Source organism: Suricata suricatta, chromosome 3 (genome assembly GCF_006229205.1).
Source record: "Suricata suricatta isolate VVHF042 chromosome 3, meerkat_22Aug2017_6uvM2_HiC, whole genome shotgun sequence".
Classification (NCBI taxonomy): Eukaryota; Metazoa; Chordata; class Mammalia; order Carnivora; family Herpestidae; genus Suricata; species Suricata suricatta.
The window spans coordinates 917,013-936,453 of NC_043702.1; the positions used below are offsets into that span (position 1 = coordinate 917,013).

The window sequence follows — 19,441 nt, forward strand, 5'->3', positions numbered from 1 at the left end:
GGCTGCTGCTACCCGCTCCTGGGAGCCGAAGGCTGGGCCCGGGCAGGGCTCAGGTCAATACAGCAGAGGGGTGCGCCGCAGCGGGCACGCCCAGACCCTGTGGGCTCCGCCGTCACACTGGGCTGCGTGGGGGCCAACGTCAGGTGGCTGACAGAGGCTGGAGGTTTCTAACGCATTGGGATCCCACTGTGGGCGGGAGAGGGTGTGGGCCCTCTTTCTGTCGCTCTGTGCTCAGCAGGATGAGCGCAGGGAGTACCCACCCCTTGGGCCCTTCCAGGCCAAGGGCTCCAGGGCAGACATGGGGGGCCCTGTGCATGGCCAGGGCCCAGACATGGGTTCAGCAAGGACACCGAAGCGCAGAGAACACAAGCTACTCAGGAGCCCCCCGGCCAGGAAGGGGGTGGCCACGCCAGGGACGGCCAGGCCTGACTGTGAGGATGCCCGGGCGGGAGACCTCCAGCTCTGCCCTCAGGCCTCACAGGGAGGACCCACACAAAGGGGACACGAGCTGGCGCAGGCCCAGGGGGCTGGTGGCCACAAGGGCCGAATGCCGGGCACAGACGCTCAGCCTCCTCTGGTGAGGGGTGGCGGCCACGGCCTGTGCCCCACGGGCCCCTCCGTCTGTGGGGTTCCAGATCCTGGAGCCCCGACTCGGTCCTCCACGCGACCCCAGAGAACGGGTCACCCGGTGGGTCTTGCCCGCACGTGAAGGGGTGTGGGGCAGCGAGCAGGTCTTCCTCAGGCCCGTGCCGCAGCTGCCAGCCTGGAGGGTGATGACAGGAACGTCCGGGCGCCGGCGAGGCAGAGATGCAGCGGGGGTTGGGACGGAGGCCAGGCCGAGGCTGACGACATCCGACCGTCCAACCGGTCAGGGGGCCCGAAGCCTCCTCCCTGGCCAAGAGCAAAGGACCACATCTGGCGCCTCCAAGCAGAAGGAAGCCCGAGGCCGCAGGTCCCTCCCGACGCCAGGGTGGGCTGAGGCCCAGCAGGGACAGGGAGGAGGCTGTGATGGAGACCAAGGTGCTGCCCTGTCCCGGGGCAGGTGCCTCCTGCCCCTACCCGCCTCTCCAAGCCTCACAGGCCGGCGGACCCAAGGGAGTGCAGGGCCCAGGCCTTGCCCTGCTCCTCGGCGAGCAGACAGGGCTCCGTGACTGCTCAGTACCCACGTTTATTTATAAAGTTGCCGCCTAAAAACGTCTGACATAAATAGTTCTACACAAGACCTGTCCTGGCACACTCTTGTCTGCTGCAAGGCCTCTCTCGGGAGCCGGGACACAGGCCACGGAGGGGCCTGGACGCACTCCGGCCTCGGCAGCATGGTCCCAAGACGCCTGTGCGGGGCTGTTCCTGCCTTTCCTGAGGCGCCGGCTTCACCCATGGCCACCTCCCTGCAGGACGGGGGCTCTTGGCCTGGGCCCGCGGGCATGTACGGCCGTCCAGCGCAGGACCGTGAGCCACAGCGCGGAGGCTGGTGGTGCCGTGGGAGGGAGCCTCTCGCACCCCCGTCGCCAGAGCTGACACAGGGGTCCTCGGTTAGGTCTTCATAACCGCCATGAAGGAGGCCTGCAGGAGGAAGGACGGTGAGGTCCGGGCAGGCCACCCTCCTCCCAGCGGCACTGACTGCAGCCCCACCTCTCGGCCCCTGAAGGGCTCTGCCCGGTGGCCCCCATGCTCATACACCGGAGTGCCGGTGTCCCCGGGGTATAGCCCGGCCTGCAGCCTGGCCTCCAGGAAGAAGCCAGAGCAAGCAATTCAGACCCCAGGGCGCCAGGCAGCCCCAAGGCAGGGGACGAGGGTAGCCCCCTGCCCCAGGCCCCACGCATACCTCCTGGAGGAGCTGCCCCAGCCTTTCCTGGCTGTGAATGGAGCGCCTGCGGAGAGAAGACCGTCAGCCTCCTGGCCGCCAGCCCCGGGCGCAGCCCCGCTCCTCCCACAGGCCCAGGGCTCACCGCCCGAGTGACCGCTCGAGTGCTGCTCTGCGGGGACAGGCAGGCACCAGGGCAGGCGGGGTGGGAGGGCAGGTGGGCCAGCCCTGGCCCCGGAGCCCCACCTGTCTATTCTGGTGGCGATGGTCACCGTGAAGGCCCCTTCTGTGTCTGGCAGGTAGGTGGAGGGCACAATCCTGTAGGTCCCCGCCGACAGGTGGCAGAGCCGGCTCACCTCCTGGGTGTGGCAGTGCGGCACACAGCTCAGCAGGGGGTCCTGGAGCAGCAGCTGGGCCGCGCCCAGGCTCCCACCATCCGGAACCTGGGGGAGGCATGGGCTCAGCGGGGACGCCTGGCTGCTGGGCTGCCATGGCCACCAGACGTGCTCCCTCCCGGTCTCAGGACCCACTCCCTTCCCGAGGCTGGGGCGCCCGGGGTCAGGAGGCTCCCGGTGCAGTCCACCCAGACCTCACGGTGACGTCCCCCACATCACACTCCCTTTTCCAGGGAGGAAGGGCCACCAGGCCTGGGAAGCTGGGCTTGCAAGCTTGGTCGCACTCACCAGGGTCCCACCGTCCGGCGGACCATCACGATGACCACTGGCCAGGCCCCCGTCCCGTGTGTTGAAGCCCCAGCTGGCAGCCCGGGGGCAGCAAGGCTCCAGAGCAGCCCCCAGCTCCCAGGGGCACAGAAACTTCACCAGAGAAATTCCCACCCTCCCTCGAGTCATCTGCACCCCAGGCTCTGGGTGCTCCCGGCCGTTGTCCTGGCCCGGGCCCTCCTCAGCGCCTGGCGGTTCACTGAGCCCATCTTGACGCGGGGCCCCCAGGAACGTGAGCACCAATGTGAGCACGGGCCACTCTGTCCCCGTGGAACCTGGGCTCGTGACCTCTGACCACTGGCAGCACACCCGTCCCCCTTCCCCGAACTACAGGCCTGCGGAGTGCATCCTGCGTGCGTGCAGCACGGGGTGGGCAGACGGAGGAGGACGGCGGCCGTGCTCTGGCCTCCACACAGCCCCCTGCGCCCCTGCGGGGGCAGCCCCCCGTCTGCGAGCCCCCCGGGCAGCTGCACCGGCACCGTCTGTCCACGAGGCCCACAGCAGCTTTGCGGGTGGGCGGGCGCCCTGTCCCACTCTCCCTGCGAGCCTGTGTCCTGAACCGTGTCAGGGCTCCGGGGCGGCTCCTGGCGGACTACCTCCCCCGGGACATGCGTCGGGTCTCCTGGGCGGGAGGCACGGCTCTGGGGACCTGACCCGGTGACATGTGTTCTCAACCAGGGGTCTAAGCTGACCTACGACCCCGGTGAATTACAGCCTTCACGAAACCCCCGAAACAGATCCTGTGCCCATGGGACTCAGGGACTGAGTCCGGACCCCGCTGTCTCCCCTGCACCCGCCCACCCCAGGGGCAGGAGGGGCTTGCCTGGAAGACGTGGAAGCCGATGGGGTGGCACTCACTGTCCCGGCAGTGCTGGCGCAAGGTGATCCGGATGCAGCGGGGGCCCGCGCCCTCGGGGACCGCGAGCGGAAAGCAGGGGTTGCAAGGGTAGGAGGCGAAGTTCCTGCTGCCCCCCGCCGTGCGGCCGGCCCTCCAGGAGCCCCGCAGCTGCACGGTCTCCCACTCCCCTGCCGGCTGGGCCTCCCCGGAGGCGGCGCTCGGGGCCGCTGTCTTGACGGCGCTGTGGGGACAGGAGGGCCTGGCTATCATAGGCCACACCCGGACCACCAGGAAGCCGCCCAGGCCACTCCCCGCTGTCCTCTGCCGAGGCCCTCGAGGAAGCCCGGCCCAGAGACCCCGGGTGCCACTCTCACCTGAGGGAGACCCTCCCGCTGGAGAAGACCCGGAGCAGAAAGTGCCCTGGCACGTCCTTCAGGAAGGTGCTGGGGACGGCCAGGTAGTAGCCGGGGCTGAGCTCACAGCGCAGGTGCACCTCCCGGGCGTAGGCATGGCACACAGTACCAGCCACGGGGGGCGAGGACAGGACTCTGGGCAGGCTGACCCGCCGCTTCTCCACCTGCAGAGAGGGGCCTGTGTGCCAACGTCCTGTGACTGGCCCACCCCCTTTGCCCGGCACAGAGAGGGTCCGGACCTATGGGCCCCTCCCCAGCACGGCAGGGCCCGGCTAAAAGTGCCCGCCACCCGGGGCTCTCATTCAGCCCGGGGGTCAGCAGCTCTGTCCCAGATGGGAGCCTCCAGGCCATCCTGCTCTGGGAGGAGCAGATGCCAGTCCAGACAGGGCTATGCCCTGGGCCCTCCCGTCGGCTCGGCCTCTGTCTTCCTGCCTCCCGTCTGACTGGCTGGGTCTGTGGGAGCACCAGCTGGTGCTGGAGCCGGGGCGGGCAGGGGGCACGCGAGGCTCCGGGCGGTCACTCGTGTCCCCAGGCTGCACAAGGGGCGGGGCCCCGGTGGAGTTACCTTCCAGATGTGCAGGCCCACAGCCTGGTAGTCCTTGCTCAGGAGGCGGGCCGGGCCCCACGGGGCGCGGTCGCCTGTCACCGGTGCCCGAGTCCGGCCTGCCCGGCCCGCGGTGCACACCCTGGGTCTCTGCAGGACGGCGACATACACCTCACTGGGCTCCGAGACCCGCAGCCAAAATTTGGGGTTGCTGGGAAAGCCACTGTTGTTCCGACAGCCTCCCGCCGACTGGCCCTTGACCCAGGCCCCGGGCAGCTCCTGGGTGTGGCACAGCTCCTTTTCTAGGCCGAGAGCCGAGTGTCAGCTCCAGGAAAGGGCTCCCACGCCACCCTCCTGGCCCTCGCCAACACAGCACCCTACAGGAGGGGCCCCGTGTCTCTGAGCACCTCGAGCCGCTGGGGACGGGCGCAGGGGACGTGTCTCTGCGCTGAAGGAAGTGGGCTGGGCCATGGCCAGGCTGGCGCCCGGGAGCCCCCAGGGGGACGCTCTGAACAAGGCCGTGGTGCTGCCCCCAGGCCGGCCCCAGGTGACAGCGGCCTCCTCCCGGGGGGCGGGCCCCCCTCACCTGAGTAGAGGCTCTGCAGGTGGCCGGCCTCCGTGACCGGGAAGCCCACAGTGACCTCGTCAAACTCCTGCAGGAACTCGGCCTCCTCCACCCAGAACTCGCCTTCCCGCAGCTGGGACAGCAGCGCAGCCTCGTCCGCCGGGTCCACCAGGCTCCAGCCCTCGCCCCTGGAAGACCCTTCGCTTCAGAGGCGCCTCTCGTCTGGGAGCGGCTGGCACTGACCCAGGAGCCCCGTGACCTGCCGCTCAGGGTGGCTCCGTGTGGGCCCTCCCACGGGGCAGCCACGGCTCCTCCCCCTGCGGCTCCCGTCCAGGGACACGTCTCCCCAGAGCGGTGTCCTCGAGCAGGTGAACAACAGATGTCCCCGATGGACTCAGGTGGAGCTGCCACCAGCCTCCTGGGCCCAGGAGCAAGCGTTGGCTCTGCGGACAGGCCACGCCGGCCACGGGAGCGGGCCCCATGCCCCCATTCAACCCAGCTCCCCCGTGCCAGTGAAGGTCAGAAGGTTGAGCTGAAGGGCGCCCGGGTGGCTCAGTCGGTTGAGCATCCGGCTTCAGCTCAGGTCATGATCTCCCGGTTCGTGGGTTGGAGTCCCAAGTCTAGCTCAGAGCCTGAAGCCTGCTTCAGATTCTGTCTCCCTCTCTCTCTGACCCTCCCTTGCTTACGCTGTCTCTCTCTCAAAAATAAATAAAGCATTAAAGAAAAAAGAAAAAAGAAAGCTGAGCTGAGCACTCACACGTCCCCGGTCCCCGTCACCGCAGCCTGTCGGGCCGAGTGCAGGCCACGGCGGGCCAGAGCTGGTGCCAGGCGGGCCTCGAGGGAGCCCAGCCACGCCCCGTCCCGACCAGCTGCAAAGTACACAGCCCACGCCGCGCACTGGAGCCCGGGACACACGCGGTAGTGACAGCTCGGGGCGCCACGCTCCCGGCCTGACCGCAGTGAGCCCCGGCCCTGGCCCACACTCACCCCTCTCTCCAGGGCCCCCGCCAGCACCGCCGGCCCCAGGGGTTCCGAATGCGCAGCAGCAGGAGGCCCTGGCCAGCCCGCCCCCGGAGCTCTCGCACGTCCGACACGATGAAGGCGTGAAACTCGCCCGACTCCCTGGCACCTGGGTGAGACAGAGCTGGGAGGTAGGCTGGGAGTCCTTGAACTGAGCGGACCCCCAGCTCTCTCCCCTTCCCTGCGGGGTGCTCTAGCCACCCCACTGTGGCCACACCAGCACCCAGGTCCCCACGGACCAATGGGGACAAGTGAGCTTAGAAGTGGCCTTAGCCGGTGCAGAGCCACAGCGGAGGACCTGGGTCGGGGCTCTGGCTTGGCGGCCGTGGGCCTGGCAGGTCACTCCCTTCTTGGTGGCTCGGTCTTCACCCGGCTGGCCGACAGGGGACGGGCGCCCCCAGTGCAGGCCTAGCTCTCAAACGCACAGCCACAAGCACTATGGGAGGCAGGCTCGTGACGGGCCTGTGACCGCCCAGAGAGGCGGGCTCCTCCTGAGGCTGGCTGGGGGGCACGGCACAGCCGGGTGCTGCTGGACCCAATGCTGGTGGGGTGTGTGGGGGTGGGAGGCCTGGAGGCCCGGAGAGGAAGCCTCCAACTGCCCAGAGCCCTTGGGACACACGCACGTGCAAGTGGAGGAGCCAGAGCTCCAGCTGGGGAAGGGGGATGGCGGTCCAGAAAGGAGAAGAAACTTCTGGAATGTCTTTAAAAGCTTTATTTACAGCGGCATGGCAGCCACCGCTCTGGGTGTCTGCCCCAGTCCTCAGGCCTGACACACTTCAGGGGGACCTGGAGGGCCTCCAGCAGCCCCCTCTTGGCCTAGAGGTTGCTGCAAAGCCTGACTGCCCCACCCTGGGGGTGCCTGATGCCAAGACTCGGGGAAGGTTCTAATGCACGTCATGCACGGCCTTCTGCGGGCTTCCCTCCCTCCCCACATGTGGGGGCAGACCCAGCTCTCACACACAGCCTGGGCCGCTTAGGTGTCCGCATGTGGCCATTTATTTCAACGTCCATATTCTTGGAGCAAAAACTTCATTATGAAATTTGCCTTGAATGCTCTGAAACATGAAAACGCTCAGTAATGCTGGCTGACGCAAGAAACCAGAAAGACCGTAAAGGTCTGGCATCAGGGGAAAGAGCAAGAAAACCACAGCAGCTCCGCGAACGGAAAGAGACGCTGAAGGTCTGCGCAGCCCGAGGAGGCGGTGTGTGGTACACAACACACCGAGTTTGGCGGAAAAACGCACCAAAGGTCATGAAAACGTCAAAGGAGCTGCGTTAGCGTGGTTCTGTCTCTCAACAAGCTGTCCTGACAGCGTAAGCGCCACTGCGTGCGCACCTCAGCGCTGACTTTGCGGGTCGCCGGCCGGGCCCAGGTGGCCGCCACCTGTCCCCTGCCAGGTCCCCACAGGGGCTCCGGCCTCACCCTAGCAGGGAACAAGGGGCACCTCCCTCCAGAGGGCGGCTGGCGGGGACGGTCACACACTAGCTCTGCAGGACACACGTGTTGCTTCCTTCCCACGCGGCCCTGAGGGGGCCGCAAGAAGCCGCCCCGTGGGCCTGCGCAGGCCGCTTGCCCCGCCGCCCCCCTGCGTCTCACCGGCTCTGGGGCTGAGCACCGAGCAGCTTATCAGACAGCGGTCCTTGAGGCGGAGCAGCCGCCGGCAAGTCCTGTGCTCCGAGCCGCCGGGCCCGTCCTGTCGGCCGCCGGTTCTCGCCTCGTCCTTCAGGCTCCACCGCTCCGCCAGGCCGCCAGTGAGGTCCACCAGGGCATCCGCCACCTGCCCCGCCCACAGGCACTCATAGGACCCATAGACCCTGGGGACGACCGCAGAGAGTGAGCTCGGGCCGGGGGCGGGGCGCCCGCCACCCCCAGATCACCTCGCCCGCCGCTTCAGTTGCCTCTCTCGACTCCCGCCCCAGCCTCATCAAGCCAGAGGCCGCAAGGCCCTGCCGCCTCCAGGCGGACAGGAGCGTGAGGCGGTGCGGGGCGAGAGCCTGTGAGCACCCACCCGTCCGCCTCCGGAGCCCCAACCCCACGGGACTCGCACCGCCAGCCGGCCAGCCCTGCGGGGGGCCTTCCCCGCTCCTCAGTGCGGACGCCTCCCAGCGCAGCCTCTTGGCGGGCTAGTGAATGCATTCTATGGGGGCGGCTTTTCGATTTGGACCCTGGGAGAGGGTGGTGGTCTCAGGCAGGACCAGGCTGACCAAGCATGGAGACCTGGCTGGCCTCCGCCTCCCACCATTCCCAGCGCTGGGAAACGCACCACCGCTCCCTCTGGAGGTGCTGCCTTCATGCCCAACTTCGAAATGAGCACCAAGAAAGGGCGAGCGGGCCGGGATGGGGCAGCCCCCGGGCCGAGTCTCAGAGTTTCTGTCTCTAGACGGCTCAGTCCCGCTGCCGGCCTGGCGCTCAGCTCCCTGGAACGGAGGAGGGCAGGGATCCGGGGGCCGACTCCGGCAGCGGCTTCCTACCCCCCACCTCCCACCCCTCCAGCCTCCAGCACGCGTACTTGGCATAGACCTTCTCCAGCAAGGGAAGCCAGAACACATCCTCTCTCTGGCACCGGGAGAAGCAGAGTCTCCCTGCAAGACAAGGCAGACGGTCATCTATGGTCACCTCCACCCAGCGTCCAAACTGCCAAACTCGACAGGTGAAGGAGCCGCGGTACGCGGGGTCGCGCCAGCCCGGCTGTCCTGGAGGGATGACCTGCCGCGCACGGGGAAAGGCAAAAGGAGTCGGTGAGAGACCAGGGACACGGCGCCCTCCACGCATCTTCCCCGGGGCCGCGCCCCAGGGCCCTGCTGGCCTGCAGAGGGCCCTCCTCTGCTCCCCCTGCACGGCGGGGAGAACCCGATCATCACACGGAAAAGTAACCACGTTTGCAATGTAAGGATCTTGGGGCCACACTGAGGGAGCCGAGTGTCTCCGGGAGCTTAAAGCCAACCGTTACGGCCTACTGGCCCAGATACGCACTCGACCTGAATCCAAAATAAATGTGATTTTTACAGGCACGAGTGACCCAATTTGCAGCACAGCCGGGGGCAGACAGCGGGTTACTGAGGGCACAGCAGCCCCCGACTGGAGGCCGGTGCCCCGGGGCCTGGGCGGGCACATCCACATCGGGTGGGCTTTGCCCTGGACACACGTGTCTGGTCCCGGCTCTGCCCCTCCCCAGCTACAAACACCACAGCCGTGGGTTCAGCGCCCTCACTTGTGACCCGGGCTCAGAGCCAGTGAGGCCCTGAGAACAAACGCTTAGCCCGGCCTGAGGACACGGGGTGGGGAGCACCGTCACGACCGGCAGCCCTGCTGCGTTAATCAGGAGTATTCTAGCAACAGCCAGACACAAAGCTGTGGTGCTCCGGAGAGGCACTCCGCACAGCCCTGCTCCCTGCGTGGCCTGCCCACCGTCCCAAGCCCTCTTAATCGCCTTTTGTCAATTTATGTGCAAAGCTTGTTAAAACAGCTGCTGTGACTAGCTAGGGAGACACCCTCCAAGCTGGGGCCTCCTGCTCCTTGAGGGCCCCGGGCAGCAGAGCAGGACGGAAAGCACTGGGGAGCCCCGCGGAGAGGGGGACGCAGGGTCTGTGCCCTGGAGCCCCTGTGGCCTGAGAGCGAAGCCCTCCCTTCCCGCCAGCCCCGCGGGGCGACCACAGCAGAGCTGCAGAGCAGGAGGCTCGGCTGCCCGGCCTCCGGCTTCCTTCCTTCCTGTGCGCAGTGGCCAGGAAGACAGAGCAGAGAGCGCGCCGGACGCAGGTACCTGCTCCAGGAGGTGCTGGCTCTTCTGCAGGGCGGCGCAGGCACACAGCAGCCAGCAGTCCCCCAGCAGGCCTTGCTTCACCTGTCCTTCCTGCGGGTCATCTGCAAACAGCCGGGGTGCGGCACAGAGCTCCTGAAACAGAGTGCCAGCCAGTTACACCTCACTTAAAACAAAGAACACGGGATCTAGGTGACAGGCGCAGGGGAGGAGCTTTTCTGGCCCACCGCATTGCCTAAGAGGGGAGCGGAAGCAGCTGGCCTCCTGCAGCCTCCATCTGTCAGCCTTCCCGGCTTTATATCAGCCCGTCCGGCTAGGTTCTAGGGTCCCTGTCTCTGTCCACCTTTGTTGAGTGGCAAAACCCCATTCGGGATGAATCCCACCGCTCCCCTTCTCCAAACAGCTAACTGTTGGCCTAGAAAATGGTCTCACTTCAAATCCACAAGGGCAAATCTCAAATGTGTCCTCCCCACTGCTGGAAACCCTGGTTTCTCTGAGGCTTCGCTGCCCACCCCCCAGACCACCTCATTCCTTCCCCTTCTCGCTCTCTTGTCGACATTCCTACCACCCCCCCGCCCCATGCCCGCATCCCTCTGAGCTGATGACCTGGCCAGAGGCTTCATCAGAAGCAGCCTGACATGACCCCCCTCTTCTGCCTTCAGAGCCTGGGTTCCTCCCATGACCCCCTCCCTCTTCCACCCCTGCAGGCAGAATCCCACCAGCAGCCCCCATCCTGACATACTGTCCCTACTGCGTGAGCTCCCCCCGCGGCGCCCCTTCACGGACCAACTTCTTGAAATAGCTGCCTTATTGCTTCCTCCCTCCTCGTCCCTGAGCAGACGCCCCTCTAGCCTCCAAGCAGTCACCTCCGTGTGGTCAGACCCAGCGGGCAGCCCTCTGCCCTCATCCTTCCACACAGCTGGAGGCATCAGAATGGGGGCGGTGCCTGGGCACTTCCCCACAGTCCCCTCCCATGGTGCCACATGCTCCTGGTTGTCCTTTTAGCTCACTGCCTGCTACTTCTCGAAGCTTCCTCCCAGGGCACCTGCAGGAACCACTTGGAAATGAGGGGGTCGCTCAGGGCTCAGCTCCAAGCCCTCTCTTCTTCCCCAGCCCCACTGTCCCCTGAGACACTCCTCGGGGCCCTGGGGCCTGTGGCAGTCCCCATTCCCAGATGGAACCTCCAGCCTGGGAAGTCCCGCATGCCGGACTCTCGTGCCCACCTGCCTTCTGACAGCTCTGCAAACCCCACCCCCTCCCGGCATCCCCAAGCACATCAGACAGGACCACCATCTGCCCAGGGGCTCGGCCTCAGTCTAGGACTTATTCCTTAACTGACTGAGCCACCCAGGCACCCAGTCTGGGGGTCGTTCCTGAGCCCCGCTTTATCCTCACCCTCTACTTCCAGTTGGTCAGTAAGACCTATTGCCCTGCAAAGTATTTCCCAAACCCACCCCCCGTGGAGCTACATCCTAGCGGGGCCACACCACCGCAGGCCCTAGGTTGCTACTGTGCTGGCCACCTGCATGCCTGCCTGGCTGGCGGTAAAAGTGAGCTTCTTAAACCATAAACCCGCTCCAATAGCTCCTCTGCTAAACCCTCAACGGCCTTCCAAGGTGCCTAGAATCCATTTTTAACCCAAATCCCACGGGCATGGCCCATAAGGCTCCTCATGCTTTGGCCCTCGCCTTCTCCCATTCCAAACCGGCACTTTTCAGTTGCCCAAGCGCCTCCGTCGCCAGATCCAAGCTGCTCTGGCTTTGAGGGCTGCTGGCCAAGCCGACTGTGTCCGTGCAGACAAGGGTGGGTCGTACCTGACAAGTCTTACTCGGCAGATACACTGCTCCTAAGGATTATCAACATAGCACCAGGCCGGGGCACCCCTGCAAATCGCCACCTTAGAGCGTTTACATCTGAAAATGCAGGTGCACGAAGCCCCAAACAACTTAGCTTTGTAGGCTCAATCTGGCCCTTCCAGAAGGCCACAGGCGTAGCCGATACCAGCACACACAAGGCAGAGGGCAGACCCGCCGGCGGCCGGGAGGGCCGTGCACACCAGAGGCGAGGTCCGGTCAGGCGCCCGTCGGGGCAGACGTGGGGCTGGGTTTGTGGGACCGGCCGTCTCCCCGCGCCCCGAGCCTCCTCCGGAACCCAGGTGGCACAGGCGCGGGTCAGGCGCTGGTCCTCCCGCACGCCCGGGGCGGACCTGGCACGGAGCTCCGAGGGGCTGCCTCCCGCCGGACCACCCGCCTTCCCGGACCAGCGGCTGCAGACGCCGCGCACCCCGAGGGAGGCTGCGCCCGGGGCCAGGCCCGCGGCTCGAGAGCCGAGCCAGGCGCCGCACCTGGGGCCTCCTCCACGTGATGTCCTCCCGGAACTGGGCCAGCGGCGTGGAGAAGCTGGAGAACAGTGAGGAGTCCGAGGCGGGGAAGTCGGCGTCTCGGAAGAGCTCCCTGGACGGCGGCCGCATCCTGGGCGCTCCGCGCTCCGATTGACAGCCCGGAAGGAGGGCGGGTCCGCCGCGCGTCCGGGCGCGCGCCCGTCCAGTCGCCGCGGTAACCGCTGGGCCACGTGACCCGGCGGCCCAATCGCACTCGAGCGGCCGAAGTCCTAGCGGATTCACAGCATCCGCCCTCGGGGGCGTGGCTCCCCAGCTCGCCTCTCGCGAGACCGTGCCATCGCCCAGGCCGCGCTGCTCTTTCCCTGACTGTGTGCGAACGGACCCGGCCGAGACTCACCCCCGCGTGAGGCTGACGGGCTTCGTGTCCTCGGGCCGGTGCAGCTCGGGCTGGGGCGTCGGGGCCGCCCTGACTCGCGGGCTCTCGGGGCTGAAGGGACCGGAGAGGCCTCTTCGGCCGAGGTCCGGACCGCGGACTACAGATCCCAGCATGCAGCATCGCCTCCCAGAATGCGCCGCTCGTCCCGGCACTTGGCGGCGGGTAGGGCTGCCTGTTTCGGGGAAGGAGCCAGGCAGCGGGCGCCTCGGCTCGGTTGGGAAGACAGCGGTGGGTCGAGGTGGTGGGCTCCCGGGACGGAGCCGGCCCACGGGGCCGGGGGAGCCTTCGGGCCTAGGCGGCTGTCTCAAGGCCATCTGGGATCAGACGCACTGGATTCTGAGCTGGGACAGGGGATGAGGCTGCAGCAGATGGCCGGGCATCTGGTCCTGGTGGGCTGGACAGTGAATGACTTGCTGGACGTGCGGCTGTAGCTCACGGCCGCTCGGTGCTGACGGGAGACGACGACAGTGGTTTCAGGACCTGCCTAAGTATTCACCTTTGCTGCATGTGCCTGTCCTTCCCCATTCCTAGGAAGAAAGGAAGGCAGTGAGCCGGAAGCTTGTCGTCTGCCTGCCCTTCCAAGCCTGCTTCACTGTGGCGGAGCCTTCCCAGAGGGTCAGGCAGGGGAGGCGAAGGCGGCCTGAACCCTTCTGTGGCAGCTCTCTGCCACCTGCTAGGGTTACCCAGATCTTGCATTCGCAGCCTTGTACCCAGCCCGCTGGATATGAAGGCTGGTCGGATCGAAGCCCTTCTGCTGTCAGATCTGAAAGGTCCCTGCTGCCAGAAAACAGACTGAACCTGGTCCTGGAGCCTCTGCCCCAGGTTCCCGTGACAGCCACAGCGCTTCCCTCTGAGAGGCCAAGACAGGCCTGCAGGAGTGGCAGCTGCTAGCGGTGGTGTGAGGTGTTAGTCCTGCCCACCAGGCCGTTTTGGGGCCCAGGGTATCCCTGTTGCGGTTCTAGGAGAGAGCTGCGTAGCTCAGCCAACACCGGTCTCTGGGATGCTGGACTCACTTCGTGAGCATCCAGCGTCCCGACGGGGGTAGCTCCCCCAGAGGATGCTGATGCCTCCTTCGCAGGCTGGTGGCTGCACTGTAGCTGGAGGGAATCGGGAAGGGCCCCGGCTCTGCTTCATGCAGGGATCCTGAGGGAGTAAGAGACACATTTCCTACCCAGCCTGGGGTGCTGGACAGCTGTTCCCCCCAGGTAACACATTGGGGTGGTTAGCGGCTGAGCCGAGGCCAGCCCGGGATCTGGACTCTGTGGAGTGGCCTTTGCTGTGTCGCTTACCCAGGCTCGTGAGGTCTGGAGAGCTGGCAGCCTCCTAAGACGTGTCATTGTCCAGGGCTGGGCCTGTGCCCAGAGAAGGGGCCAGGAGACAGCTGGTGCTGGGTAGGCGTTAGCCCAGGCCTGGGGTGACGGGTGAGAGACTGGTACTGGGGTGGCCTGAGGCCTGCCTGGTACAGCTCCTGCACTGCCCTTGCTCCGTGTGTCCTGTGTTCCCCTCTGCCGCTTGGGCCCACCCCCGGCCCTATGCGGTGTGGGGCCTGTGGCTCTGGGGTACTAACGGGAGTTGGAAGCGGCCTGAGGGGTGTGACAGGGTGTTCTGGGGCAGCTAGCTCATGACCCCCGGTTCCCACAACCCCAGGCCCTGCAAGTGTGAGCCTCAGGGTCGTCACTTTCAGGTGGGGATGCCACCCTTCTGTCACAGTGCTGTTTGGAGGTTACAGGAGAAGGAAGGTAAAGGTCCCCCGGCCGCCAGGCAGGACCAGCCTCCCTGCTGACCACCCCCCAGGCCACACAGCATCTAACCATTTCCTTTCCCAAGCCTGTGTGTGTCACGGGTTCTGCTTCCCTCCACCTCCCCAGCCCATCACTGCTCTGGAGGGTCTGCACCCGTGGCTTTGCTCACACTTGTGCCTGGATGACCGTCCTGTTTTTCAAGAGCTATTCCCAGGCTTCGTAGCTGGGGCTGGGGTTGTCTCTTCTAACCCCCACATCGATTCTGATCAGCGGGCAATAACCCGGCTCTGCATTCTCCTGTGACACAGAGATTAGAACTAGCGTCCTGCCCACACCCTGGCGGGGGAGGGGGGGTAGGCGGGGCCGAGGTGCCCCAGGTGAAGGGACAGCTGGTGACAGCAGGGCTGAGGCCGCAGCCCTGAGCTGGCAGTCCGCCACATCCTGTTAGGATCCACCAGGCGGCTGACCCTGCCTCACCAGCAAGAGGCCAGCTCAGTTGCTGCAGTCATCCAGGGAGCCTGGACCTCTCCGTGGCTCAGAGTCAGAATTTTTAGAGGAGGGTGTTCCCCAGCTCAGGGCAACGGGGCACAGGACCAGCCCTCTGGGGGTGCTGCCGGGGAGTCTCCACCGTCTCCCAAGGGCACACGATGACGTTTTCTCTTGTAACCTGCCTTGGATGCCTGTGTGTGGGAATGAGGGAACAGAAACTGCTGCGGTCAGCTGGTGACCACAACGGATGAGCCAGAAGACAGGAGATTCCGGAGCAGAAAGATGAAGAACCTGGTCTTGTCCCTCAGCTCCTGAACTTGCCAGTGCTACAGTCATCCACTTTGGGATTTCTTTTTTTTTTTTTTTTAAGACATCTGACTTTATTTTTTTTTTAATTTTTAAATGTTTTATTTTTGAGAGAGAGAGAGAGACGGTGTGGGGGGTGGGGTCAGAGAGAGAAGGAGATACAGAATCTGAAGCAGCTCCAGGCTCTGAGCTGTCAGCACAGAGCCTGACGTAGGGCTCGAACCCACAAACTGCGAGATCATGACCTGAGCTGAAGCCAGACACTCGACCGACTGAGCGACCCAGGCGCCCTGTGCGATTTCTGATCATAGATTATAAATGCAGTTCTATTGTTTGAGTAAATTTTGAATTGAATCTTTTGTTGGCGCATAACTGACCTTGTGCTGAGACCTCTATTAATTATCTACTGCTGTGAGTCAAATTACCCCCCAAACTTAGGAACTTGAAAAGGCATTTGTTACGTCACGGTTTCTGTGGGTTAGGAATGCGGCTGCCACCCTGGCGGGCGGCTCTGGCTGTGGGGCCTGCAGCCATCCAGAGGCTGGCCGGCTGGTGGCCTCCGTTCCTTGCGTGGACCTTCACGAGGCTACGGGGTGTCCTCTCTCTCCGTGTGGTGGCTGGCTTCCCCCAGAGCAAGCGATCCAAGGAAAGGAGGGCGGAGGCTGCGGTGTGCTGACCCACCAGCTCGGGTGTCCTGTGCCATCGTCCCTATGGCCTTCCTCGCTGGGAGCGAGTTGCCCAGTGCGGCCTGTACCCCAGGGAGGGGGCATCAGAGAATCTGTGGACACACGTGATGCCCCCGTAGGCCCCGAGGCGTGAGATGAGAGTGGTGTGTGCGGGGGACGGATGAGCCCCGGGCTCTGACGTGGTCCAAAGGCACTTTAAGGGATCCCGCCCTGTGCAGTGGACTCAGAAGAAGGTCCCCAAGGCCAGGGTGGGAGAGTGAGCCCAGAGGCCCAGTTTTGAACCAGCAATGGAGAAGGAGATTTAGTTTCTTTAAAGGTGCTGGGTGACTAGTCACGTGAGGCAGAAAGAGGGAGGGTGTCACGGGCTGGCGGTGCCAAGTGAGGCGGCCCAGGGCCCTGCGGGAGGACCAGCTTTGTGCCCCGCCGGGTTAGGAAGCTCCTGGGACTCCGGGCGAAAGAACTCTTTGTTCAGGGCCAGGCTCAATGCGGACCTGGGTCAGGCACGTCCTCACGCTGGCGGGTCTGAATTGCTGGGCGGTTTCTGGCCCACAGAACAGGGTGTGCCCCGTTTGCCATGCCCAGCAGCCAGATATGCCCTGGTCCTGCGCGCAAGGCTTTCTCTCCGGGAGTCTCCAAATGAGGGGGGAGGGGCCCAGGGGTGAGGTCCCCCAGCCTGCAGGGGCCGCCTCCGCCGGGCTCTCCCCAGAGCCAGCTGCCCTCGGAACACTCAGGGATGGCCAGAGCCCGGGCCACCATCCCAGCAGGCCCAGGGTCCCAGAGCCTGGACCACCCTGGAGTCACCTGAGCACGGATTCTCCTGGCTCCCCGTGGCCACAGACCTCGTGGTGCAGAGGTTAAGTGGTTGTGAGGTTAAGTGAGAAAACGCAAAGTGCATGGCTGGTTCCAGGCTAAGGGGGATGGTCAGTGAGGCTCACGGTCCTGGGCTGTGGGGGACGCTCAGCGAGGGCCACAAACATGGACTGCTTCTCTGGGCTCGTCCAAAGGGAAGTGGGCATCAGGCCCTTGAAGCTCAGGTCTCCCGTTCTCTGGCTGGAAGGTTCCAGCGGAAGGAGCCTTCCCCAGCCGGCCTGGGACAGGGCCGCCTCTGCCTGCCTACCTTCGGCCAGCTCTCCACGAGGAATGGGCTCTGCCTCTAAGGGCTCCTAGGGTCCAACTCCTCTGAAACACGCTGAGCGTCTGGACATCCCAAAGGGAGGAGGCGGTGGCCCAGGGGTACATCGCAGTAACGGGGACCCTGCCAGCGCCCCAGACCAGGCCGACCTCGGCCACTGCGCTCTCCCCGACGGAGGAATGAATTCTTTTCAGGTGATGTTTTAAATAAACAATAACAATAAACAATAAATATGGTTATTTTTAAATAAAAATAACACAAACCCCTAATAGGAATCCCCTCCCCTTGCTGCTCCGAAGTGGCCCTAGGGGTCACATGTGTGATGAAGACCATTTCCACAGTTGACTCCCGATCTCTGAGGTAAGGCTGTCTCTGGCCCCGGCGTTTCCGTGGGTCCCGGGTGGTCACTCTCCAACAGAGAGCCGTTTCTGGGGGCCTGGGGGTGGGGGTGGGGTCACTTCCCCGCTCTCTGGTTCCGCTCTCCTGGGGTCTGGGCCAGTGGTGGTGACAGAGAAAGTGGGCCGGATGATGGGGAGGGGTCCAAGCAGCTGATCTTGGGTTTCTCTTGGCAGAAGGATGGTCTGTGGCCGGTGTGAGGGTTGGGGAGGAGCCTGGCCCCGGGAGGTCTGCTGGGGAGGAGAGGTGAGGAGCAGAGGGGAGGCAGTGGCTAAGGAAAGGGGGGACCGGGGGTGGGGGTAGGCAGGGGGCGAGGCCCGAAGGAAGGCTGGCCGAGCGCACCAAGTGCAGAGTGAGGGTGTCTTGATGTAGTTGGACGTTAGGTGGCTTTATCTGGCGCTCCAGGACCCCTGGTCTGCAGGAAATTCTGCCAAGCATCTCCTCTGTGTTTACCCTGTTAAATTCCTTTGCTGGTTCTGGGAACATTCTCTGTCCTGGTCCCCCAGCCCATGAGTCCTCTCTGCCTTGTGACCATTCTACTGAGGTGCTTTGTTTTGGGGGGGAGAGCGGTTATTTTTTTTATCTTCATGATTGCCCCTTAAAACAATCTCTAAAGTCTGACGGGTCCTCTTCCATCGCCCCCAGCCCCGGGCCGATCCCCGGCCTCACGGTTTATCCCACCCCCCACCCCCGACTCCCGTGTGGGGGAGATTTTAATTCCGTGTGTCACCAAGTCCTCTGACCACACTGCCTGCTGTTCCCTCGGGTGGCAGTTGGGTTCGGCGGGTGTTGACCCTGTCACACAGTGGGTGCTCTCCCTGGGGTGCTGGGCCGGCCATTATCCTTAGACCTGAAGTTCCACCCAAGCCTCCTGGTCTTAGGAAAGGGGCCTCCCTGCGGTGAGTCCCGGAGAGAGTGGGGAGCACTCGGGGACAGGGCCGGACTGCACAGACCTGAGGCTCCCTGAGGACTGCCGGCGGCGTGGGGCGCCACATGCAAGCCCGCGGCCTCCCTCCCTCCTTCCCCAGGTGGCAGCTCTCCTCACGGCCCCACCTTCCTTGGCCGCAGCAGACCTGATGCTCGTGGGCACTGCTGTCCCCTATTGGGACGTCACTTCCCCCCCCGCCCCCAGGCTCCAGCAACATCACTCTCCTGCCTGCCTGGCTGCTCCCTTGTCCCAAAAACGCAGCCACTGTTCTGCCCTCAGCCCTGTGTGGTCAGTACTGCCACATGTCACCACCCTCCCGTGCGTGTGGTGGCAGTGGCCAGTGTGAGCCCCTCCCTGGCTCTCCCGTGTCTCTGGCAAGGTGCCTGGAGTGCTCCAGATGTCCCCTTCTTCGTCAGCAGGGAGGGTCCCTGAGGAGTGACGGTGACCCACTGCCAGCCTGGAGCCAACGGAGAAACACCCCTTATGTAAACGTCGGTAATTCAGAAGTGTTTGTTGCCGGAGCGTAACTTAGCTCGTGGCCTGGAAGCCAGCCCCTAGGAGAGGGTGCCGCTCTATCGGGACACAGGACGTGTGGGTGTGGGGCTGGCCGGGCTGCCCTGGAAGCAGGTGCATCGGCGGGTGGTGTTCCCCGGCGGCACAACACGGTTAGCGCCGGGCGCCGTGACTCACAAGGCAGGTGGCGTGTGACGCACCCGCGAGTCTGGTGGGAGAGGGGCAGCATGCGCCGGTCACAGGCTGCCTTGGGCAGGAGACTGCGAGGGGGAGGCGGGCCAAGACAGTGCTGCCCGGGCTGCGGGCTGGAGGCCGAGGGCTGGGAGCGCTTCGGCTCACCCCAGAGGGTCGCTCAGGGCCAGGACTGTGACAAGGACAGTGTCAAGGAGATGGGCATCCCCCTCCCCCCAGCTGTAATGGCTGGGAGTTGCTTCTGAGCATGGCAGCGTCAGGAGAGAGTGGGCAGGTGGAGCGGAGGGCGGGCGGGCAGAGCCGGGGCCATGGGGCTGTTGAGAGCGTCAAACTGCCAGAGACCAGGAGCCCGAGACTAAAAAGTGCGTGACCAGTGGCTTGAAATCGACCTCCCCTCTTGCAGGGAAGGGGCTGAGAGAGCGGCTCAGCCCCAGCAGGGCTTCTCGTTGGCGCCTTGTTTGGGAAGAGAGTGGACCCTGCTGAGGGGCCCCAGGACTGCTGTGTTTTCCCTTCTGCAGGGATGGTGCCCTGTGCCCTGCACGGTGGGTGACCCGCCTTCCGGTCCCCAGATTTCTGGGTTGAGTGGAACCCCACGCAGCCGTGACGCGCAAACCTG

At 64.9% G+C, this 19,441-nt stretch overlaps 1 protein-coding gene across 1 annotated transcript; it reads right to left on the reverse strand.

The window, feature by feature from the left end:
• Positions 1-1,152: 1,152 nt before the first annotated feature.
• On the reverse strand, positions 1,153-12,176 carry CAPN10 (calpain 10). Its single transcript, XM_029933514.1, has 12 exons — positions 12,009-12,176; positions 9,668-9,799; positions 8,417-8,613; positions 7,504-7,721; positions 5,874-6,015; positions 4,908-5,074; positions 4,343-4,623; positions 3,739-3,941; positions 3,350-3,605; positions 2,051-2,247; positions 1,826-1,871; positions 1,153-1,563 (listed from the first exon to the last, which is right to left on the reverse strand). Exons 1-12 carry the CDS (start codon positions 12,132-12,134, stop codon positions 1,534-1,536), a joined length of 1,995 nt encoding a protein of 664 aa, XP_029789374.1. The 5' UTR covers positions 12,135-12,176; the 3' UTR covers positions 1,153-1,533.
• Positions 12,177-19,441: the final 7,265 nt, after the last annotated feature.